A 24,348-nucleotide genomic window follows, 5' to 3' on the forward strand; every position below is an offset into this window, starting at 1 on the left:
CCAGAACTGCCCAGCCCTCCCCAGCTCCTGGCCGGCTGCCGTTGCCCGGCCCCGCCGCGCGGGGGCGCGACACCTCGCGGTGCCCCCTGGCGGCGCTCGCCCCTCTGCTGCCGGAAGTGCCGGGCGGTGCGCGGCGGACACGGTCCGGGCGGCTCCCGCGCCCCCGGCGCCGCGAAGTTCCTCCGCATCTGCTCCCCTCCGCCGCCCTCGGTCTTTCTGCGTCCCCCGCGCCGCCCCCCGCCTGTTCCGTGGCCGCCTGCCGGCGGCACGGTGCTCTCCCGCCTCCGCCCCACCGCGGGGAGCCGCCCTAGCCTGGCCGCCCCGCGGGCACCCGGCCTCTGCGGGGGCGGCGGGCGGAGAAGTAAAACCAGGCCCCGGCACGGGCGCGGGGCTGGAGCCGGAGCCGCCACCGCCACGGGAAGGTGAGCGGGCGCTGCCGGGCCGGGTGAAGAGGGTCCCCGTCCGGTCCCCGAGCGGGAGGTGGCTTTGCCTTGGCCGTCGGCGAGCTTGGGGCCCGGCTGTACTTACCACCGGGACAGGAACTGAGGCCGCAGCGCGGTGCGGGAGAGCAGCGGCGGGAGCCGGGCAGACCGGCGGGGGCTTAACTGGGGCAGCCGGGCCGGGGTCGTGTCCTTCTTGTCAGAAGAAACTCGACCCCGCTCCAGCCTCCTGCAGAAGGAGCCACGGTGTTGCTGTCCCCGAGGCAGGGAGCAGGCCACGGCTCGCCTCAAAACAAGGACGCAACCACCCTCTGACTTCCAGGATGGCTCCAGTTGCAGATGCCATTAGCAGGATTATCGGGGCCTGCTGGGTTTTGTTGTTCTTTATGTGTGTGGTTTTGGTGGTATTGCTAATTGTGGTGCTTTGCAGTACCTTTGTAGTTTGGAGATACTGGAACATTCCCCAGGGGTTCCACTTACACATTTCTTACGCTGAAATTGTGTGGTTTGCAGCGTGAGGTGTTGCAGTGCTACAGGCTGGGGTCAGAGTGGCTGGAGAGTAGCCAGGCAGAAAGGGACCTGGGGGTACTGATTGACAGTAGCAGAACACGAGCCAGCAGTGTGCCCAGGTGGCCAAGAAGGCCAATGGCATCCTGGCCGGCATCAGGAACAGTGTGGCCAGCAGGAGCAGGGAAGTCATTGTGCCCCTGTACTCTGCACTGGTTAGGCCACAGCTTGAGTCCTATGTCCAGTTCTGGGCCCCTCAGTTTAGGAAAGATGTTGAGTTGCTGGAATGTGTCCAGAGAAGGGCAACAAAGCTGGGGAGGGGTCTGGAGCACAGCCCTGTGAGGAGAGGCTGAGGGAGCTGGGGTTGCTTAGCCTGGAGAAAAGGAGGCTCAGGGCAGACCTTCTTGCTGTCTACAACTACCTGAAGGGAGGTTGTAGCCAGGAGGGGGTTGGTCTCTTCTCCTAGGCAAGCAGCACCAGAACAAGAGGACACAGTCTCAAGCTGCACCAGGGGAGGTTTAGGCTGGATGTTAGGAAGAAATTCTTCCCAGCAAGAGAGATTGGCCATTGGAATGTGCTGCCCAGGGAGGTGGTGGAGTCACCATCCCTGGAGGTGTTTAAGAAGAGACTGGATGAGGCACTTGGTGCCATGGTTTAGTTGATTAGATGGTGTTGGGTGATAGGTTGGACTCAATGATCTCTGAGGTCTTTTCCAACCTGGTTAATTCATGTTCTGTTTTGTTCTGTTCTATTCTGTTCTGTTCTGTTCTCCATAACTGGTGCTCCTAACATGATCAGTAGGGGTTCAGCTCTCCTAGGGTCTGCTGGCTGCAGCTGGAGACCACTGTTGTAGTTTAGTTCAGTATTTTTCTGGATCATCTGCTAGAAGCCAGGGAAAGGAGTTGTCTGATGGCTTGGTTTGCACCTCCCTGTCAGAGCAGAGCCTTCACAAGTCAGCGTGTGCTGTAATTAGGCAAATGAGAAACTGCATCTTTTTCATCTGAGGAAATTAAATACAAGCTGCTCTGTTAGGAAGTTGAGCTTAAAGTGAAAATATTTAATTAGAACTGCACAACAGGAAATGTGTCACTGGTGGCTGTTAATACAAGAAGTCCTTTAAGGGTCTCAGCAAAGGGACAGGAGGCAACAGGCACAAATTGCAGTAAGAGGAATTTTAGCTAGAATAAGGAAAACAGAGTAAAGAGAGTTGAGGCTGTTCAGCCTGGAGAAAGGACAGCTCCTGGAAGACTTCATTACAGCCCTGCAGTTCCTGAAGGGGGCTTACAAGGAAGCTGGTGAGGGACATTTTACAAGGGCTTGTGGTGATAGGATGAGAGGGAATGGGTTGTAGCTTGAGGAAGGGAGATGTAGCCTGGAGATTAGGAAGAAATTGTTTGCAGAGAGGGTGGTGAGACACTGGGCAGGTTGCCCAGAGAGGTCGTGGATGCTCCCTCCCTGGAGGAGTTCGAGGCCAGGCTGGGTGAGGCCTTGAGCGACCTGGGCTGGTGGAAGGTCCCAGGCAGCGGGGTTGGAACTAGATGGTCTTGAAGGTCCCTTCCAACCCAAGCCATTGTATGAGTCTATGAAAAGCATTTTCACCATGAGGGTGCTTAAGCACTGGATTAGGGCCCCAGGGAAGCAGTGGGATCTCCATCCTTTGGCAGTATTACAGACTGGACTGGCCCTGTCCCTGAGCAACCTGATCTGACTTCTTGGTGAGCAAGAGATTGGCTGAGTGCTGTGCAGTGAGTCCTTCCAATAGATGTTATTCTGTGATTCTCTCCAAGCTGAGGAAACTCTGTTGTTCAGAGCAGAGTTGACTGTCCCTGGGAGAAGGCAGGGCTTCAGCTGTTTCCTCTGTGTCTGGCAGCAAAGAAGGTGTCAGATTTTAATTCCTATTATAGGTGAGTGCATAGCTGTGCAGGTGAAGTTATAAAACTGTGGTGATTGCATCTCAGGTCTTGCATCTACCATTAGAGGCAGAGGACAAGTAGTACTTTGCAAGGCTGACGTGTGTGGACAGGACTTTAAATGTACTTGCTGAGGATTTTGTGTCTGGGGAAAGCCACAAACAATTTAAGAGGCAATAGGCAGGAGAGTACAATTGTAAGGAGGCTTTTAAAAGCTATATAATTTTGAGTAATCTCTAGAGCTATGTAATCACCTCTGAGTTTTGAAAAGTGTTTCTGTGCCATAACCCCTGCTCCATATTGTTCTCCAGCTAGTAGGTGGATCCACTGGAGAAGTCCAGATGTAACAGTCTGATAAATATTGTAGTGTTGAGTGCTACTCCTAAATCCTGCTTGGTCTCACAAGCTGTGTTTCTGGTCCTTGCTGTGGGTGTTTGCTGCCTGACAGGTTCTGGAGTTCGGCTCTGGCAGCTGGAATGAGAGAGAGCTTTCTCTTGCTCTCCCACAGGTCTCTCTTTCCTGTCCTTCCCCCCCCCAACTCACCCCCCCCAAGCACACATGCATGAAATCAGTGAAGTGCATGTCCTGATGCTACGTGCTTGGACAGCACTGAAGATAATCAGCTGCTCCTCAACATTGGCCTCAGGGACATGCTGAGGGGCAAAATGCTGTAAGCCTGAATTGGTGGAACAGGCATGGATTGTGAGAGCAAAGTCCTTGTCACAGGGTCAGCTTTCTTCTTCTTAATAGGAGTCACCTTGAGCAAGGTGGGTAGAGGCCAATTTCAGACAGAAGGAAAAGGAACATCCTTGCTCTGTCAGAATGGGGAGGGGGGAATGGAGAGATAAGTGAATGAGTTCTGCTCTAGTACACATTTCAGTATCTCCTACCAAATGTGGAGTACAGCTGCTCTCCTTCCCAGTTTTTGTGGTCATTGGGGTTCTGATGGTGCTAGCAAAACAATCTCCTGATTTTCAGTCCCTTGGCTGCTCACAAGAACAGGGCAAGACTAAAGGAGGAGCAGGCACGTGTCTGTCTAGGCATAGGAACTCTGCAATCATTTGTGCTGTAAATCAGCTTTTACTCAAACCCCAACAATCCCAAGCTTGGATTCTCCCAGAAACTACAGTTCCTAATCCATTTCTCTCCACAAGCCTACATTGCTATAGTTGGAACATGTTTTTATTCCCACTCCTGACTAAGAGTTACTTCAAATCTTGACCAAAAGTTTATTCTAGACTAGGATCACTTTCTTCTAGTCCAGGAAAACTTTTCTCCACCAAGATATTATTTATGTTGGTTTAGAACTGCAGATAGCCATGTGTACAGGCTTTGCCATGTTTGGATGATGAAGGGAACAACAGATTTCCCCCTAATTCTTACAAAGCTAAGAAAAGTGTTACTCCAGGGCTACAGAAAGCCTGTGGAGGGGAGATTTAAGCTGGATATTAGGAAGAAATTCTTTACAGTGAGGGTGGGGAGACACTGGAACAGGTTGCCCAGGGAGGTGGTGGCTGCCCCCTCCCTGGAGGAGTTCAAGGCCAGGCTGGATGAGGCCTTGAGCAGCCAGGTCTAGTGGAACTTGTCCCTGCCCATGGTGGTGGGGCTGGAGCTAAATGATCTTGTAAGGGCCTTTCCAACCCAAACCATTCTATGGATCTGTTCTGTAAGTCTGTGAAATAGCTCAGAGAAGTCTAGCCCTGAAACTTTGTAGGAGCTGGTGCTGGAGAAGAGAGATTCTTTAAACCAGACAAGGTAAAGCCAGAGCTGTTAAAACTTCTGGAGCATTTTCCATGATCCTTTTCCTTGTCCTTTCTGCTGCCTCTCTGTGTTGTGCTCTGGGGCTCAGCGTTTTGCTCTCTGAGAGTTTCCAGGTACAGTTAGAGGTCTCTCTGCTTGGCCATCTTCCTCCTGAGTCATCCTATGCTTGTGGATAGTGAAAGTGTCCAGTAGATATTTTATAGCATTGGATTTGAGATTGCAGTTAGTGCTTGGGAGAAGCTTTGAAGTGTGCTGTGTAAACCAACAAGTGAACCTAATCGATACAGCTCTCTGAAGACAGAAAATGAGGTGGCAGTGGGTGTTGGTGACATCACACATCTGGATCTGCATCAGTTGAGCAGTCTGTAATGAGATAAGGATCTTAGCCTGGGATGGAACAATGGCATTCCCTTTCTCAATTCAAATTGTCAGCATTTCCATTGCACAAAAGGAAAGGGCTGAAGAAAATGAAGTGAAAGTTTGGCTGTGTGAACCATTCCCTTTCTAAGAGGTGCTGCTGGGGCCTGGGGTGAAGGGGATGTGACTAAAATGAAGCAGAGAGGACTTTTCCATGGTTGAAGAGTACAGGCAGGTCTGTGTGGTTGGAGGAGTGTTATTTTTTTTTTAATCTGCTGGTTTCTGTTTTTAATTAAGCAGGAGATGATAGGTGGAAATGAATCCTGTACTGCAGGACCGATGCCCATGTCCTACCTGACCTGCCTGACTTACATCCTGGGAGAATGGACTGGCGTGGAGCACATTGAAGACTATCTGAGTTATGCAGTCTACCTTTTATGGGTGCTTTTGCCACTGGCAGTAGTTTTTATACTTCCAGGAAGTATCATCATCCTCTTTTATACTTCCATTCTCCTTCTTCATATTTATAAAAGGAAGAATGAACTAAAGGAAGCTTATTCCCATGACTTTTGGGCTGGTGGAAAACAAATGCTGGCTACCCTATGGGATGGACATGGAAGAATATGGCATGGTAAGCAAGATCTGACATTACAAGCTGCTGAAGCTCCTCTTCCTGGTTTACCTTTCAGAGTTACCAATTTCTACCTGCTTGTTGCTGCTGTTGCAGGAAATTGAAAATCCAGGCCATTGTTTCTTTCATTCATTTTCTCAATGACTGCCAGTGGTGCTTCAGAGGAAAAAAAGCCACTGAGACTTTTTTGGATGGGGTTTAACCCTGGCTTGCCAGCTCAGCCCCCAACAGCTGCTCACTCCCTCCCTCCAGATGGGATGGGAGAGAGAATCAGAAGGGTGAAAGTGAGAAGGCATGTGGGTTGAGATAAGGACAGCTGAACAGGTAAAGCAAAAGCCATGCACAGCAGGAGTGCAAAACAAGGAATTCATTCACCACTTCCCATGAGCAGGCAGTTCAGCCAGCTCCATCATGCATAACAGATACTGGGGAAGACAAATGCCATCACTTGTAATGTTCTCCCCTTTCCTTCATCTTCCCCCCCAGCCTGATATGCTGAGCATGATGTCATGTGGGCTGGAATGTCAGGGAATAGATTATCCAGCAGATTATCTGGGCCCTTTGGGTTTGTCTTCCCTCAATAGACTAAATTCATCCACAGAGCCAGAGAATTATGTAGGTTGGAGGGGACCTCTGAAGGTCACCTAGTCCATCCTTCCCTTTGGTTAGTTGGGACCAGCTGTCCCAGCTGTGTCCCCTCCTAGCTTCTTGTGCACCCCCAGCCTACTCACTGGTGGGGTGGTGTGAGGAGCAGCAAAGGCCGTGACTCTGTGCAAGCATTGCTCAGCAACAGCTAAAACATCCCTGTGCTATCAGCAGTGTTTCCAGCACAAACCCAAACCATCACCTCACACCAGCCACTGGTGAGGAAAAATTACCTTTACCCCAGCCAAGCCCAGGACAGGATGTAAAATGTTTTGTCTGAGGCATTTATTCCTTTGCTGCTACCAGCTGAGGTCTTTCATCCAATTGCATAAAGATACAGTTGTGCCTGTGTTTTTAATTGCTGAATCTATTTTTGTTTTCCTTTTCCTCACTGCTCCTGGATTTCCTCATTCCCAAAAGACCTGCAGTGTTTGCTCTGCTAAAAATTGGATCCATTATTTCAGAGTCAGGATATGAACACCGGCGGTGAATGCCAGTCCCCTGGCAGCCAGCGTCTCGGCATCCTTGGATTGCACTTAAGCAGTCTTTTACCATACAATGCCAAGTGATGGCTAAAAGGAGCACTTAGTTCCTGCAATAGTTGCTGCTTAGAGCTCTGAACTGTTACAGATCCCTGCTTTTTCCCTTTTCTCTCTCTGTATTTCTGACAGCTACTTTCCTGTCAAAACTAAGGGCTCTGCTCCTTGTCCTTCTGCTATTATTTCTTACATAAAGAGAGACTTAATAAATGATTTGCCTTCTCCTTTCTGAGGAAATCATAAGCCTCTTTCAGAACCATTCAGTCTCAATGCAGCTAAAGGAGAAAGAGATGTTTAAGAGCAATTTACATAAGGAACAAATCCTTCTTGAAAATCATCTCTATTTGTTCTCCAGTCAAAGGGAAGCAGGTTTTCAAGGCTTTGATAACCAGATGGTGCAGGGGCTGTATCAGATAGGCTTTGTAAGACTAAGATGTAACTTTCAAATCTGGCAAAGTACACTAGACCAAAATCAACAGCTACATCAAAGAGCTTTAAATGCTCACTTCACAATAAAAAGGTATTTACTTTGGGTGGGTTTTTCCCCCCCCATAACAGAATGATTTTTTTAAGGCCTTGGCTCTTTTCATTCTTAGTAACTTTTCCTTTTTGTAAGGTTTAACTTTTTATTTACACAGGAAAAAGTCTTATCCAGTCTCTCATTGACTTCCTTCTGCCCTGCCAGCTGCTTCCACGTTCTCTATACACTTCTCTTCCTAAAGAATGCAATGTTTTGTGATTGGGTTTTCCCCCCTACACACAAACTTTGCTAACCAATGTATCCTAAGAAGAACTTTTCATCTTGAATCTCACAGCACTGGGGACAGTAAACCCAACCAAAAATAACCCCACACTCAGAAAGCCCCAGACTGGTGTGTGATACCATTGACTTCACATACAAGTGCTAGATAGGTATCATTCTGGTTATGGAGCACCATTAGTGGTCACCTGGGAATGTACAGGTGATATCCTTGCCATGTATTGCAGCACCACAGGTATAGAAAGTAAAATAGATTCATAGAATGGTTTGGGTTGGAAGGGACCTTAAAGATCATCCAGTTCCAACCCCACTGCCATGGGCAGGGACACCTTCCGCAAACCCAGCTTGCTCAAGGTCTCATCCAACCTGGCCTTTAACACCTTCAGGGAGAGGGCATTCATGACCTCTCTGGGCAACCTGTTCCAGTGTCTTTCAACCCTCACTGGAAAGAATTTCTTCCTGATATCCAGTCTCAATTTGGAGCTTCATCATTAACAAAAGTAATAATGGAATGGGAGTTGCAGACCTGATTAAGTGACAGGCTTTGGGGTTTGGGTTTTTGTTGTTTTGTTTTGTATTGTCTTTCTTATTTAATCCCCCTCCAAACCAGATGCTGCAAGAATACTGCTCAGTATTAACTGAATCCATTTTGTACCATTTTAGGCTTGAGGTGAGGAGAAAGTTCTTCACAGAGAGAGTTGTTAGCCATTGGAATGTGCTGCCCAGGGAGGTGGTGGAGTCACCATCCCTGGAGGTGTTCAAGAGGGGATTGGATGTGGCACTTGATGCCATGGTTTAGCAGCCATGAGGTGTTGGGTGACAGGTTGGACTTGATGATCTTTGAGGTCTTTTCCAACCTTATTGATTCTATGATGTGCTTGGGTGTTTTGTGTTAACTGAATGTATTCTGCACTGTTAACTTCATTAGAAATGTAAGGTCAGTGAGCAACTTGTGTGGGGGGTTTTTCTATGTTGTAATTAAACATGTGAAGCCCCCAGTAGCTTTTAGTACTTAGTGCTGGGAAAATGGAGCAGCTGTAGCTCTGAGAGAAGTAACAAAAGTAAGCTTCCCATCCCTGAGCAAAAGGGGTCATGTAAAGGGATGCTGGCATGTCAGATCTTAACCAGTTCCTGGTGGCAATGAACTCTCAATAAATACTAGCTTGAAATGTTGTGTTTCACCACTCCAATCCTTATTTTGATGTCTCTGGAGCCATTGATCCAGAGCACTCAGCAGCCTTGAAGACAGGGAACTGCAGGAGAAATGATACAGTGTAAGACAGGGAGCCAGTGTTTTGTTCTCAGGGGGGTTTTGTTCTTTCTTTCAGTGGGACTCTTCTGCTTTAAACAGAACTTGAATTCCCTGTGAAAGCAACTCAGTAAATGCCATGAGTCACCTCTTGACTTTCTAGTGGTGGCTTTGCTCTTGCCATCAATTGCTATCATTGTCACTCTGCCAGCTTGCCGTGGTTTAGTTTCTGTAGGGTGGAACTGTACCAAACCTGACATCCTTTATGCCTTTGACTCCTAACAGGTTATGAGCTTCATGGGACTGAAAACATTCCTGAAGGACCAGGGCTTATTGTGTTCTATCATGGAGCTACTCCTGCTGACTGTATCTATTTCATGGCTAGACTTCTGATAGAGAAGAAGAGATACTGCTATGCAGTAGCTGATCATTTCGTCTTTAGATTACCAGGTAACCCTACTTCATTGTAAGCAAGCACTTTGAGAACTCTGCTTATTTATTTTTACAGTAGGATTAATAAAAGCTGTGCCACAGGAGCACAGCTCTCAGAGCAGACATTCAACCCAAACACAGTGGAAGTGTTGGAAGTACAGCTGTTTCTAACTTGTTCTTTACAAACAAGGAGTTTACAGGCTGGACCAGGCAAGGATGGGTCATGCTTCTGGCTGAGCAACACCTTCCTTGTTTGGAAACAAGGAGAAGATCACAGGAGGAACAATTGTCTCTGTATTAATTGGTAGCAAAGACTTCAGTAAGATCATAGAATCACAGAATGGTTTGGGTTGGAAGATCAAGAGGGGATTGGACGTGGCACCTGGTGCCACGGTTTAGTAGTCATGAGGTGTTGGGTGACAGGTTGGACTTGATGATCTTTGAGGTCTCTTCCAACCTGGTTGATTCTATGATTCTATTCTATGATCATCTAGTTCCAGCCCCCCTGCCATGGGTAGGGACACCTACTAGCCCAGGTTGCTCAAGGCATTATCCAACCTGGCCTTGAACACCTCCAGGGAGGGGGCATCCACCACCTCCTTGGGCAACCTGTTGCAGTGTCTCACTGGCCTCACTGTCAAGAATTTCTTTGTCATCTCCAGTCTAAATATCCCCTCAAGCTTCAATCCATTCCCTTTCATCCTGTCACTGCAAGTCCTTATAAAAGGTCCCTCCCCAGCTTTCTTGTAGGCCTCCTTCAGGTACTGGAGAGATGTTTCTCTTTTTATTATTCCAGGCAATGTAAACTGATTGAGAAATAGTTTTTTTGGAAGCAATGCTGTTAAAGCTGACAGAATGAGCCTGGAGAGGTGAGGCTTTTTTGTATCCCACCCAGCTGAGTATGGTGGGCAGTGGAATCTGTCCCCAAGAAGACTTACAAATAGAATCTTCTTTGGAGGAAAGCTGTGGAAGTGTCTCCAGTTTGTGTGTTAAGTTTTGGCTGGACAGCCCAGTGAGAAACACTGCTGATTGGAGGAGATAATTGCCTGAGGGGTTTGGCTTGTGTGTGTGTGAGAGAGATACAATAGTAGCCAGTTCTTTTCCTAAGTTCAGTTTGTGGCCTTGTAATTAATTTCCTGAGTTTACAGGAGTCTTCTCTAGTGTGCTGATGCTTTTGGTGGGAACAAGTCTTACCAGAAACCTGGCCTTTGGCCAGTATGGTTTTATTGCAGCCTTGTCCCTGAAAGCTGAACTTTTCCAGTCTGATAACAGCATGGTGTTGCCTCTACCACTGCTTCTGCCAACAGACTGGGATTTGTCACTTGCTTATCCAATCTTTTGCATACAGCTGACTAACAGGACCTATTTCATCACTTAGATTTGGCTCCATGCTGCAGCTGTTAATACTTGTGCACAGTTGTTTATCAAGTGGGAGGTTGTTTTGGCTTTCTCTGTTTCTGCTTTAAAGTTCTAGGTGTGAGTATACTCAGAAGTCCCCCAAATGTTGCTTAGTAGCATTGCAGAGACATCTGGCTGAATGGCTGGTCTGGAAGAATTGGCTTCAGCAGTACAGTGTCTGCCTGCCAGCTGGTTTCTACTGGCATTCTTCAGGGGTTGATACTTGATGTTTTCATTGCATACCTGGATAAGGGGAAAGTCACTGATGATACCAGACTGGGAGAGCAGTTGATGTGCTGAGGGTTAGAGATCCTGTTCAGAGTGCCTTCACAGAAATGAACTGGCACAAATGTCCCAAACTTCAGCAAAAGCAAGTGTGAAGTTGTGCAGCTGGGATGGAACAATCCCAAGTGACAGTTCTCTGAGCAGAAATCCTTTGCAGGAAAGGACTTTGGCAGTCTAGAACGAGCTGAGTGTGAGTCGGCAGCTTGCCCTTGCAGCAGAGAAGCTGATCTGCAGGTTGGGCTTTTTTAGCATGAGTGCAGCCAGCAGATTGAGTGAAGAGGGTTTTTTTTCTTCCCTTGGCTTGGCAGCTGTGCAAGCACATCTCACAGTATGGGATTCAGTTTGGACTCCCCAGCACGGGACAGACATTGACACGCCAGGGTGTACTCAGGGGATGGTGGAGGCCTGAAGCACACGATGCACAAGAGGCTGAGAGACTGCATTTGTTTGGTCTGCACCAGATAAGGGTGGGGAAAGGGGTTGCTGGTGTCTTTGACCACCTGATGGGAGGATGGAGAGGAGACAGAGGCTCTTTTCACAGGTGCACAGCAGTAGAATGAGAAGCACCAGAGACAAGTTGCAACACAGGCAACGTTTACGAGATGTGTGGGAAGATCTTTTAGCATGAGGGTGATCAGACACCTGAGCAGCTTGGCTAGACAAGTTGGGGAATCTCCATCACTGGAGACTTTCAAAACTCTGCTGGGTGAGGCCCTGAGCAGCCTGATCTAGTTGGACCCACTTTGAGTGGGAGGTTGGACTAGGTGACCTTCAGAGGTCCCTTCCAACCTACATAATTCTCTGGCTCTGTGGATGAATTCAGTTGTTGAGGGAAGACAAACCCAAAGGGCCCAGATAATCTGCTGGATAATCTGTGACTGGCAACCCAGGCCTGGGTCTCTGTTCTTGGGTCACTGCTTCTCTTGTGATCAGATCAGAAAGACTGCCATAAGTTTGTCTTGGGACTAAGACTGCCTGGTCTTGATCAAGTGTTCAGATGAAACTGGATGTCTTTCAGTTATGCAGGAGAAATGGGAGGGGAGGTGTGGGTGAGCCTGCAGAGGGTCAAAGATCCTCTCTCTAGTGCTTAGTCTTGAAAGATAGAGCTTGAGAACTTAGGGAAGGGAATCTAACCTAAGAAGAGACCTCCTGTAGAAACCTGGAGATTTCTGCTGAGCATTGTCTTTGTTTCATGCCTCAATTCATGCTTGATCAATGTTATGTGGGCTTCTGTTGCTTGCATTGCGGGACAGAGGGATATGAGATATGGTCCTGTGGCTGTTTTTCCTTTCATACTGGAGTTTAGTCACAGAAAGAATCCCCACATTCCCATGGTTTGTAGTGCTTCTGTAGCTGTGTACTGCTTAGGGAGACAGGGATTCTCCTTTTCCCAAAGAGTGCCTTGAGGACTGAGACTGCAGTTGTGTGTGGGCCATGTCTGCTTCCTAGGGCCAGCTGGGAGGCCTCTTTAGAAGGTGACTTTGCCAATCCTTCTCCCGCAGTTCCTCAGAGGAAAGGAGCTGTGGCTTCTTGTCTGGTGTGTACACAAGGTGTTGCATGGGGATTAGGTGTTCTGCAGAAATGTGGCTACCTACAGTTGTGGAAGGTTGGATTCAGTGCCCTAAGTGATTCCTCTCTCCCTGTGGTCCTAAAGGCCCATCAGAGAAAACTGCTGACACCCTTGCCGTCACCAGGTGGCTGACACTGTGAGACAGGTGCAAAGCAGCTTGTGCTCTGCCCTCATGTTTATGAGCAGATCTTAATTATGTATAGATATAAATCAGGTGTAATTATACCCACACCAGCTACAAAGACTAGTTAGAGATCAGAGTTTAGTTAAGACTAAAACTAATGGTATGCTGCCTCATGCTCTCCTTCCCAAGCCCTTAGTTTATGCAGGCTGTAAGAGAAGACACATTTCTGCCTTTTTAACTAGAATATGGATTTTTCTTCAGTGGATGTGTGTGAGACAAAGAAGTGACTACTGGGCTAACAAACTATTCATTTGTTAACCTGGGGTTAAAGAATGAAGGTCTGTGATGGTGGGGCACACTCAGCTAGATCAGTTCTGTGGCTGATAAGGAAAGGATGGGATAGAATAGAGTGGGATAGAATAGAGTGGGATAGAATAGAATAGACCAGGTTGGAAGAGACCTGTGAGATCATTGAGTCCAACCTATCATCCAACACTATCTAATCAACTAAACCATGGCACCAGGCACCCCCATCAAGTCCCTCCCTAAGCACCCCATCAAGTCCCTCCCGAAGCACCCCATCAAGTCTCTCCCTAAGCACCTCCAGTGATGGTTGTTTGCTTCAGTGGAAATCTTCAAGAAAGATAAGTCATAGAATCATAGAATGGTCTGGGTTGGAAGGGACCTCCAAAGGTCATCCAGTCCAACCCCCTCAATGTCTTCCCAGACAAGTAGGTTTGTTGTGTTCTGAGGTGGGAATCTGCACTCAGTGGTAGCATGAATTAACCTGTCCTTATTCATTATCCCACCCTCCAGGTTTTAAAATACTACTTGATGCACATGGAGTCATGCATGGACCAAAAGAAGAGTGTGTCAGTGCTCTGAAGAAGGGCTCCCTGCTGGCCATTGCCCCAGGAGGGGTTCGGGAGGCGCTCTTCAGTGACGAGATGTACACAATTATCTGGGGCAATCGGAAGGGCTTCGCTCAGGTGGCCATCGATGCAAAAGTGGTAAGTGGGACAGGACAAGGGGTACAAGCAAAGAGTGCTGGCTTTGCAGTAGTTTCTCCCAGGGAAAGCTGTTTGGTTTGTCATACATTTGGTGTTGCATTGCTGAATGGCATGAGTGTGCTCTGCTTGCTCCCACAACTCCTTTTCAAGACGCTTGTTGTTGCTTATGGAGTCAGCTCAGAATAATGTGGTCAGGAGATGGAGAGGTAAAACAGGACTCAGACTCAGTGCTTGAAAGCCTTATAAGGTCCTTCCTCTTTTATATTGCTTCAACTTTGCTTCATTCTAAAAGGAACTCTTCCATTTTACAGCCAGGAGACACTTCACACCCTTCAAACCCCTCCCTGGAGGTGTTTGAGGCCAGATTGGATGAGGCCTTGGGCAACCAAGCCTGGCTGAGGGGCGTTCCTAGTTGAGGGGTTGGAGTAGATGATCTCTGAGATCCCAGGTTCAAAACCAGCACTAAAAACTTGAAATGTTCAACACCACTCCAAATACTCAGCAGCAGAAGTAAATCATGGGACAGGTATTGACTGTGACCCATCCTGTGTGATGCAATACAGTCAGCATGGCAGAGATGAATCGGACAGGTTTAGGGTCCCAATCCTGTCAGCTCTTCCCTTGGAGCATAGACATCAGACAAGAGTTTAACCACTTCAATCACAACTCTGCAAACACTGCTGGACAAGGAGAGGCCTAAATGCTCCATAGGTTGTAGAATCCTGGACTGCTTTGGGATTATGGACTTGCTGAAACAGTGACTCACTGGAGTCTCATCCTGTTCTCCACTTTGAAACCTCACAGCGGAAGCTTGCGGAAGAACTTTAAGAATATTTTGCTCTCTAGATGTCCTTGACTGAGAAACACTTCTGAAATGAACTTGCTTGTTGAGTTTAAGTGAGGGAGAAGTTTTTGGTGCTATCTTTGTTAAATTCTTACTTCATTTTTTTTCCCCCTCCTAGCCCATCATTCCTATGTTTACACAAAATGTCCGAGAAGGAGTCAGGACATTAGGAGGAATAAGTAAGATATTTTCTGTTTTATTTGTTTCCTGTAGTTTTATCTGTCCCTGTGTATTTAGTTTATCTCTGTAGGAATAATCCCCACAATCCCCACATGAGCCTGCAGTGTGCCCAGGTGGCCAAGAAGACCAATGGCATCCTGGCCCGGATCAGGAATGGTGTGGCCAGCAGGAGCAGGGAGGTCATTCTGCCCTGTACTCAGCACTGGTTAGGCCACACCTTGAGTCCTGTGTCCAGTTCTGGGCTCCTCAGTTTAGTAAAGATGTTGACTTGCTGGAAGGTGTCCAGTGAAGGGCAACAAAGCTGGGGAGGGATATCAGGAGCACAGCCCTGTGAGGAGAGGCTGAGGAAGCTGGGGTTGCTTAGCCTGGAGAAGAGGGAGGCTCAGGGCAGACCACCTTGCTGTCTACAGCTACCTGAAGGGAGGTTGTAGCTAGGTGGGGTTTAGTCTCTTCTCCCAGGCAACCAGCCCCAGAACAAGAGGACACAGTCTCAAGCTGTGCCAGGGGAAGTTTAGGCTGGATGTTAGGAAGAAATTCTTCACAGAATTTCTTCACAGAAAGAGAGATTGGCCATTGGAATGTGCTGCCCAGGGAGGTGATGGAGTCACCATCACTGGAGGTGTTTAGGAAGAAACTGGATGAGGCACTCAGTGTCATGGTTTAGCTGATTAGATGGTGTTGGATGATAGGTTGGACTTGATGATCTTGAAGGTCTTTTCCAACCTGGTCTATTCTATTCTATTCTATTCTATTCTATTCTATTCTATTCTATTCTATTCTATTCTATTCTATTCTATTCTATTCTATTCTATTCTATTCTATTCTATTCTATTCTATTCATTTGAGGTTTGACACCAGCCTTGTTTCTGGAGGTTTCCTCTCTGGTAGTGTTCAGAGATGTTTCTAGGATTTTACATCAGCATTAGAACTGATCTCAGCTCTGCTCCACATAGCAGTCTGCCTTCACAGAAGCCCTAAAGAGAGGAAGAAAGGAGCCAGAAAAAGGCAGATAGATTTAGAGCACTTTTGTTCTCTGCCTCTATCTGCTCAGCCAGCCTTAGGTTTTCTGCCCTGCTAAGAGGCAAGCAGGAGTCTGCAGCTGACATCTAATCTCTTTAAATGTCCTCCTGAAGCTCTGTGCTTGCACCTCTGCCTGTACATAAACATTAAATGGTTTGGAAAGTATTTAATCTGCACTTGGTTTACCATTCAGCACTGAACCTGTGGTTCCTCATAGAGCCTTGCATTTGCCTGCTCTCTTTCCTCAGCTCTTTGGGTCTTCCAGCCAGTACACAAGTAGATGGGTGTATGTCTGAAGGGTTCACCTCCGGGCTGATTGGATGCCCATATCTCTGCTGATCAACTAGTGTTAAACCCCCTGGGTTTATATTCCCCAACTTACTGCTAGCAGAAAGGGCCTGACCAGTCTCCTCCACACCACATGTCCTGCCACCTCCCACTAGCCCAGGTTGCTCAAGGCCTCATCCAACCTGGCCTAGGACACCCCCAGGGAGGGGGCACCCATGACCTCCCTGGGCCACTTGTTCCAGTGTCTCCCCACCCTCACTGCAAAGAATTTCTTCATAATATCCAGCCTAAATTTCCCCTCCTCAGGCTTTCTGCAGCCCTGGAGTAACACTTTTTTCTTAGCTGTATAAGCTTTAGGGGAAAATTTGTTCCCTTCATCATCTAAGCAAAACCTAATATCAAGGCTATTTCTGATGCCCTAGACCTCAATGGGACTGAACAGAGCACTCTTCCAGCACTAGTTTCTTAGGCTAAGCTGTAAAATCAACTGTACTGTAACCTGTACTGCATGGTGTTCCTTTCCTCTTCATACAGGCAGCTACTGGGTTTTTCTCCTTTCTTCTCTTTGCATCTGTTGTTTAGAGGAGAGCTTTCACACCAAGTTACAGTGGAAACTGGTCTGCTGTTAGCTACCAGAGTGCCTGCAAGGAAGCCTAGAAGGGACTTCTCACAAGGGCTTGTAGTGATAGGATGAGAGGGAATGAATTGAAGCTTGAGGAGGGTAGATTTAGACTGGAGATTAGGAAGGAATTCTTTATACTGAGGGTGGTGAGACACTGGAACAGGTTGCCCATGGAGTGTGTAGATGTCCTCTTCCTGGAGGTGTTTCAAGGCCAGGTTGGATGAGACCTTGAGCAACCTGGTCTAGTGGGAGGTGTCCCTGCCCATGGCAGGGGGATTTGAACTGGATGATCTTTAAGGTCCTCTCCAACCTAAAGCATCCTATGACTCTATGATTAGCACAGCTTTCATGTTATGCCAGTCAAGGGTAGCACTTGAGCGGAGATGTCCTTTGAGAGCCTGGGGCCGGGGCTGCGTTACCTGCCACGTCACTTTCACTTTTAAGATCTACTGAGAAAAAGCTTCACAGAATAATCCCAATCTCTTTTTGTTTTGGTTTCTCTCTCCCCTCTCTCCCCTCCATTTTCCTGTTTCTGCTTTTCCCCCTGATTCTTCTGGCTTCAGGGATCCTGAGGACTCTCTATGAGCGCATCAGGCTGCCCATAGTTCCTCTGTACGGCGGCTTTCCGGTCAAGCTTCGAACATTCATTGGAGAGCCCATCCCGTATGAACCAAATGTCACTGCTGAGGAACTGACTGCAAAGGTAAGCTGTGCATGTGTATAGAGACATTGTCTTGACGTATGAACAGCACAGAGATGACTTCATCTGACCCCCAAACTCTTCTCTTTCCCTGCAGACCAAAGCAGCACTCCAAGCTCTAATAGAGAAACACCAGAAAATACCAGGAAATATATTTAGGGCTTTAATGGAACGATTTCAGGCACAAAAGAAAGATGATTAAGGTCTTCTGAGCAAACTGCTCTTTAGCTATAATGTTCTTAAAGTCATATTTGTAACTTATTCTGATACTAGGTTTGAAATACTGTCCTTGTGATACTGCTGTATAACTGAAGATGTAAAACTCTTGCCCTTGCCCTTCCCTCTCTCCAGTACCGAGCTCAGGAACCCAAACTTCGAACCATTCGAGAGCTTAGTTTTTGCTAAGTGCATTCCTACCTTCAAAGTATGTTTTTCAGGAGTGACCCTGCAAGTCTTCATCTACATGGTCTCTTGTCTTTTGGTTCTGTTTCCCCCACCTGTGGTTGCTCTTTAGCCTGAATGTCAGACCTGCTGCAGAGCTAGAACCTTCCCGTCGTGATCAGCGTCACTGGACCCAGGTTTTGCAGCCCACACAGATGCTGCCCAGCACTTATAAAAACCTTTAGGTCTTGTGCTGCTGGGGAACTGGTTCTGTGGCCTGCAGACCCTCTAGATACACCAGCAAAACCTAGGTATGGCATTTAGATTTACTGGGGGAGCTCAGAAGGAGCTTGGAGGAGTGAAAATTGATCAGAGAATTGCTGTGAACCCAGGAAGTTTGTTACGGCAACAGCCCTGGTGAATGAGAACCCAACACAGAGCTGCTGTTCCAAGCTGACCCAGCTTGGAGATCTGCCCTTCAGCAGAGAGCTGTCCTGTGGTGTTCTCAGTGGATCTACAAATTTTCCTTTGGAAGAGTGAGCCAAGCACTTAAACCTGAAGCAGTGGAAAGGAGAGCACTGCTTAGTCACGTGAGTCAGAAAGCTTTGTTGTGAAGGAAAGACAAAAATGGGTACAACAGAGCAGCAGTGCTTTTGAAAACATAGAGAGCCATTCCCAAATAGCCTGAAACTGTGAACTGTTCAACACCCATAGCCTTCAAACAGTTATTTATCTAATAATCAGGGGTGAGAGGGAATTCCTTTATGCTTTCCTTAAGTGGGAAAGGAATGAACTGGGAAGGGCTTCAGGCTTGGGCTCTTGTGCACTCCCAGTAAGTGATAGTATTCTGCTTTTTCTGACCCAAAGCCTGTATTTTTGGTGGTTTTTTTCCCCCTAATCCAAATAGGAAATATCTGAAATATTTCTTCTGATTGCCAGCAAGTTTGATCTGCAGTTCATAAATTGACATCTGGGAACTCTTTAGTTTTGGGATGAGGACAAACTCCTTAAGGGAAAGACAAAAAGAGGTTTGTGCTCTCTTGCACAATCTTCTTTCAATATTCTTGGGGGTTGACCTTCAAAAACAAAACCCCAACCAACCACCTAAAAACCAACCACACAAAGAGCTCAACCACCCAACTTTGTATTCCATTTGGTCTCCATCCCTCCCACCATTTAAGCCTTGCTTTGTACCCTTTAAAATGTGTAAATCAGTGATGCTAAAAGTGCATGTGGGTGATGCCCTGAGTTAGAAAAGCATCACTTGCTGGGCAAGAGTAGAAATTGCAGTTTACAGAAGGACCAGGCTTGCTTTTGGGATATTATTTTCTATCAGAGGCATTTTGTGTGGCGTTGAATTGACTTTCTTGGAGGCTGAGGAAGAATCATGTTACAAAAAAAGCCCATTTCTGAAGTGACTGAAAGGGCTTCAGGGTTGTTTGGAGGCCTGGTTGTGTTCTTCTGATTCATCAGGATGCTCTAAAGAGCTCCGATGCTAACAAAGTGTGGCATTAAAAGTGATAATGCCCAATTCCTACATTCCTATATCAGAGCAGCACTTCAGTTTGACTTTGGTTTTGCTGTCCACCCTGAGGAAAACGTACCTCAGCCCCTAGTGTGAAATTCTCCAAGGCAGCTGCACATATCCCATACATGTAACAGAATTATCAGACTCTGGGGTTCTGCAAGGCACAAGCAGAGACATTTGGGATCTGAGAGTTTGTAGACTTTGTTTTACTAACTGTATGGCCTGTTGGATGCAGTTTTGTCCCTTGAAGTATTGAATGATGGTTCTAAAGACTGAAGGGCAGTATTGGTACTCTTCAAGTGTTGATGTTTGTATAGGCCTTTCGTATTTATTTCTATATATATTAAGAAAAACAATGTAAAGCAGACAACTTTCCAATAAAACTGACACCTGGAACAGGCTTCTGAGGCTTTGTGCTGGGGTTGAGCTACCTGAGGTGATCCATGGCCTGCCCTCAGTGCTTTTGAGCACACCCTTGAGAAGTATGACATGGGGAATTGTAGAATGGTCTGGGTTGGAAGGGACCTCCAAAGGTCCTCCAGTCCAGCCCCCTCTGCAGTAAGCAGGGGGATCCTCAACAAGATCAAGCCCTGTCAAGCCTGACCTTGAATATCTCCAGGGATGGTGCCTCAACTACCTCCCTGGGCAAGCTGTTCCAGTGTTCCAGCACCCTCATGGTAAAGAAGATGCTGTGACCCGGGATGATCTTGCTTAGTGGATGTAGAGGGATGGAAGGAACAAAGCTGCAGAAGGAACGATGAACAACTCAGACAACAGTGGAATAAAGGACAAAAGTCACACAAACAGCAAGAACTGAGCTTCAGTAGTTGGATTCAGTGCTGCAGGAAGCCTCAGCAGTACCACACTTCAGTGTCTTTTAAGATTCCACAGCAGAAAGTGTCACAAGCACAGACTGGTAAGGTTTGGTTGTACGCACTTGGGGTGTGGGTGGTTGTGTGCTTGATCTGATGGAAAAGTGGGGCAGACCTGGAGACAGACAAGGTTATAAGCCAGGCTTCCTTTTACTGGGTGTTGGGCAGGAGACAGGCCCTGGTTTAACCTCTGGATAACTAAAGGCATTCCAGGTGTCTTCATGCCAGCAGCATAGCCAGGGTCCAGGTGTTAAAAGTTGTTTGGAAGTAGAAACAGACTGACTGCCGTACTGACAGCTCGCTCTCCTTATCTGCCTGCAAGACCCAGATCTCCTGCTGTCCAATTTGCTGTCCTGTTGTGTAATAGCAGAGCTGAGTTTGAACAGCTATTATTAGGCTGCTTTCATATGAAATTAATCACTGCAAGTGCAAGGCAGAGCAGTTAATCAGCATTGTCAACACAATGGTGTGGCTCATCCGGTGTTGGGTTTGCTGTACCATTACGTTGCTTCATCCGATTACTCTAGAGAAGGATACAGCTGTGGGGACACTTGATGTGTTAGCTCCACAGTGGTTAATCCCTGTTAAGCCCATCAGAGATGCTGGGCTGCTTTCCTGCTGTTATTTTTCTTTGCACCTGAGAGTTAACAGGACGAAAAAGCAGCCCTGGAAGTGCATGAAATTGCTCCATCGGTGTGGTGGCGCGGAAATCGGGGTTAAGTAAGATAATCCTCCAAAACATTTCTGCTGAAACTTCCATGAGGCAGTCTGATGTCACTCACTGGCTTAGTTCATGTCACTTCATGTCTGTGAAGGTCCTTGCCAGCAGCAAAGATAATCACAGAGTGGTGGGGGTTGGAAGGGACACCCTTGAAGATCATCTTGTCCAGCCCCGCTGTTAGAGGAGGATGACTTGGAGAGAATCACCCAGGAACACATGCAGGTGGGTTTTGAAATGTCTCCAGAGAGAGAGACTCCACAACCTCTCTGGGCAGTCTGTTCCACTGCTCTACCACCCTCAAAGTCAGAAACGTTTTTTTTTCTTCTTATGTTTACATGGAACCAAAACTAGAAATGGTTAAATTCAGATTGGATGTTAGGAAGAAGTTCTTACCCACGAGGGTGGTGAGACACTGGCACAGGTTGCCCAGCGAGGTGGTAGAAGCCTCATGCCTGGAGGTTTTTAAGGCCAGGCTGGATGTGGCTCTGAGCAACCTGATCAAGTGTGTCCCTGCCCATGGCAGGGGGGTTGGAACTGGATGATCCTTGAGGTCCCTTCCAACCCTAACAATTCTATGATTCTAACCTCCTGTGCTCCAGTTTTGTGCCCTTTGCCCCTTGTCCTGGTACTGAATAGCGCTGAGAAGAGTCTGGCTCCATCTTCCTGACACCAGAATGTATTTCTACAACAGATCAATGATGTTAATGCCATATATATAAATTCAGAACTAGCCAAACCAAACAGCAGTCTCCACACAAATGTCTTTGCAGCAGGGAGGTGGTGGAGTCACCATCACTGGAGGTGTTTAGGAAGAGACTGGATGGGGGGCTTGGTGCTATGGTTGATTAGATGCTGTTGGGTGATCGGTTGGACTGGATGATCTTGAAGATCTCTTCCAACCTGGTTAATTCTGTGTTCTCTATCTGCTTGTTTGCTCATTTTCAATTTTGTTTCCCCCCTTATTTTGAGTAATTTTGTTTTGCACAGAAGGTTGCAAAAATCTACCACTTAACTGCCTGGAGTTCTGTCACAGCACAGGCCGAGCGCGCGCCATCTGTCGCCTCCTGAAGCGCTTGGAAGTTGTTAGAGTGATCTCTTCGTGTCAGAAATCTGGTCACCAAAGTGCAATAAACTTTGGAGCTCGAGGGAGAGGGCTTGGTTTTTTCCTGAAGCAGAAGTGTTTGCCTGCACTTCTCACTTGGGAGTGTGTGTGTGTGTCTGAAACGTTACAGGAAGGTAAGATGCCATTTGGAATTAACATCAGGCTGCCTACACAAGGCTGACCCAGTGGGGTTTTCTTTTCCCCCCTCCCCACCATGGAGCTGAGTTGGCTGTGGCAGAGCTCTGCAGACACTCCTTTGATCAAAATGTCTCCTTACCATATAAAACCCACTCCTGACATCAGAGTCACAGAATTTCAGGGGCTGGAAGGGCCCTTGAAAGATAGAATTAGAATTAGAATAGAATTAGAATAGAATAAGAATAAGGAATAGAATAGAATAAGAATAAGGAATAGAATAAGAATAAGGAATAGAATAAGAATAAGGAGTAGAATAAGAATAAGGAGTAGAATAAGAATAAGGAATAGAATAGAATAGACCAAGTTGGAAAAGACCTTTGAGATCATCAAGTCCAGCCTATCACCCAACACCATCTAATCAACTAAACCATGGCACCAAGCGCCCCATCCAGTCTCTTCCTAAGCACCTCCAGTGATGATCATACAGTTCAACCCCCCTGCCAGAGCAGGATCACCCACACCACATTACACAGGAGCATTACACATCCACCAAAGCTTTTGAAGACTCCTGTCCATTCAGAAATGGAGGAAGGATGTCCAGGGTGTCTCATGCCCAGAGAAGGACAGCAAAGCTGGGGAGGGATTTGGAGCACAGCCCTGCGAGGAGAGGCTGAGGGAGCTGGGGTTGCTTAGCCTGGAGAAGAGGAGGCTCAGGGCAGACCTTCTTGCTCTCTATAACTACCTGAAGGGAGATTGTAGCCAGATGGGGATTGGTCTCTTCTCCCAGGCAACCAGCACCAGAACAAGAGGACACAGTCTCAAGCTGCACCAGGGGAGGTTTAGGCTGGATGTTAGGAAGAAGTTCTTCCCAGCAAGAGAGATTGGCCATTGGAATGTGCTGCCCAGGGAGGTGGTGGAGTCCCCATCACTGGAGGTGTTTAGGAAGAGACTGGATGAGGCACTTGGTGCCATGGTTTAGTTGATCAGATGGTGTTGGGTGATAAGTTGGACTGGATGATCTCAAAGGTCTTTTCCAATCTGATTTTCTTTTGCTCACCAGGCAGTGGGTTAATTTTCTTAACTAGCAGGCAGAGTAGTTGCAGGCATGCCTCCTTAATGGGCTTTTTATTTTTACTATAGACTTCCACATTCCAAGCAGAGTTTTTGGTGTTTTGATCTTGCTTTGTGAGAGTGAGCTTGGGAGAAAAGTCTGACTGCAGCTTGGCTCAGTCCCTAAAGACATTAATGAAAACAAAAGCCAAGTCCCACAACTGAAGCAAACACACCCAGACCCCAGAATAGTTTTGGAATCCTCATTCTGGACAGTCTTGAGTTCCATTTGTAGAAACAAATCCTGGCTGCCTTTCCTCCTTGCAAAACCTGGCACTAGCACAGAAGCAGCTCTGATGTTTTTTTCAGGACCAAAGGTGCCACCTGAGTTGAGCAGTGTTTGGGAGGGGCAGCCTCAGGAGAAGGCTTCAGCAGCCCTCAGGGCCTGTCTGGAGCAAGCTGTAAGCCAGTAGACTAGTGGAAGGTAATTTAGTAGGCAAGCCTATATTAGGCTTGCTCAGCAGGCAGCAGCACATCAAGGGTTGCTGTTTCCCCTCAAAAGCAAGCCAGCAGTTGTGCTTGCTGCCCAGTTACTCTCTCTGTCATTAGTCTTTGTCTACATTCTTTCCTGCACACTCCTGGGCTCCCCATGATGATCCTAGGGATCATTCAGGACAAGGCTTGAATCCCTCTACAGCTTTGCTTCTGCAGAGCAAGGAAGCAAGCTCCAGCACCTGCAGACACCATGCTGATGTTTTCCTTGCAGGAGGGCTAACGCTTGGCCTCTGCAGAGCAGCAGGGGAAGGGACAGCAGCCAAGCTGGTCCAGCCAGCCCCATTTCAGTGTTTCCTGCCCACTGAAATATCTTATCCAGCCCAGGACCAGACATTGGAAGCTAGAGCTGAGGAGCTCACCTGGGTAAGTTCTGGTCTTTGTGCACATCCCATCACTACCTTTAAGATCCCCATAGAGAGCAAATCTTACAAGGGAAGACTCCTAACAGGTGAGAAAGCTTTACCGAGGAGTCTCTGGTAGTATTCTGTCATGCAGTGTTCACAGAGCCCAGTTCTGGGAGGCACTAAGCTGTCTGCAGAGCAGCTGTAAGAAATGAGCCACCTGATGTTCTTGTACTATGCCATTTATTCTACCTTCTGGTGCAGCAACAGGGCCATACCTGGAGCTGCAGTGGTGCTGAGCACACTGCTTTCAAGCTGCTTTGGTTACTCCATGCCTCATGGCAAAGCTCTCCTCGTGAGTCAGTGGATTTAGCATTTGACAACCATT

At 47.4% G+C, this 24,348-nt stretch overlaps 1 protein-coding gene across 2 annotated transcripts; it reads left to right on the forward strand.

Annotated features, from left to right (window-relative positions):
- Positions 1–137: 137 nt before the first annotated feature.
- On the forward strand, positions 138–18,384 carry LOC104303489 (transmembrane protein 68). 2 transcript variants are annotated; one of them, XM_054179435.1, is made up of 7 exons: positions 138–422; positions 5,276–5,606; positions 9,085–9,249; positions 13,425–13,618; positions 14,581–14,641; positions 17,136–17,275; positions 17,370–18,384. In XM_054179435.1, the coding sequence occupies exons 2-7, from the start codon at positions 5,279–5,281 to the stop codon at positions 17,472–17,474; spliced, it is 993 nt and encodes a 330-aa protein (XP_054035410.1). In that variant the 5' UTR covers positions 138–422; positions 5,276–5,278; the 3' UTR covers positions 17,475–18,384. The 2 variants fall into 2 exon arrangements, with proteins under 2 accessions (XP_054035410.1, XP_054035404.1); XM_054179429.1 differs by lacking the exon at positions 138–422 and adding an exon at positions 3,477–3,624.
- The last annotated feature ends 5,964 nt before the right edge of the window (positions 18,385–24,348 follow it).

The sequence above is a fragment of the Dryobates pubescens genome, chromosome 3, assembly GCF_014839835.1.
Source record: "Dryobates pubescens isolate bDryPub1 chromosome 3, bDryPub1.pri, whole genome shotgun sequence".
NCBI lineage: Eukaryota > Metazoa > Chordata > Aves > Piciformes > Picidae > Dryobates > Dryobates pubescens.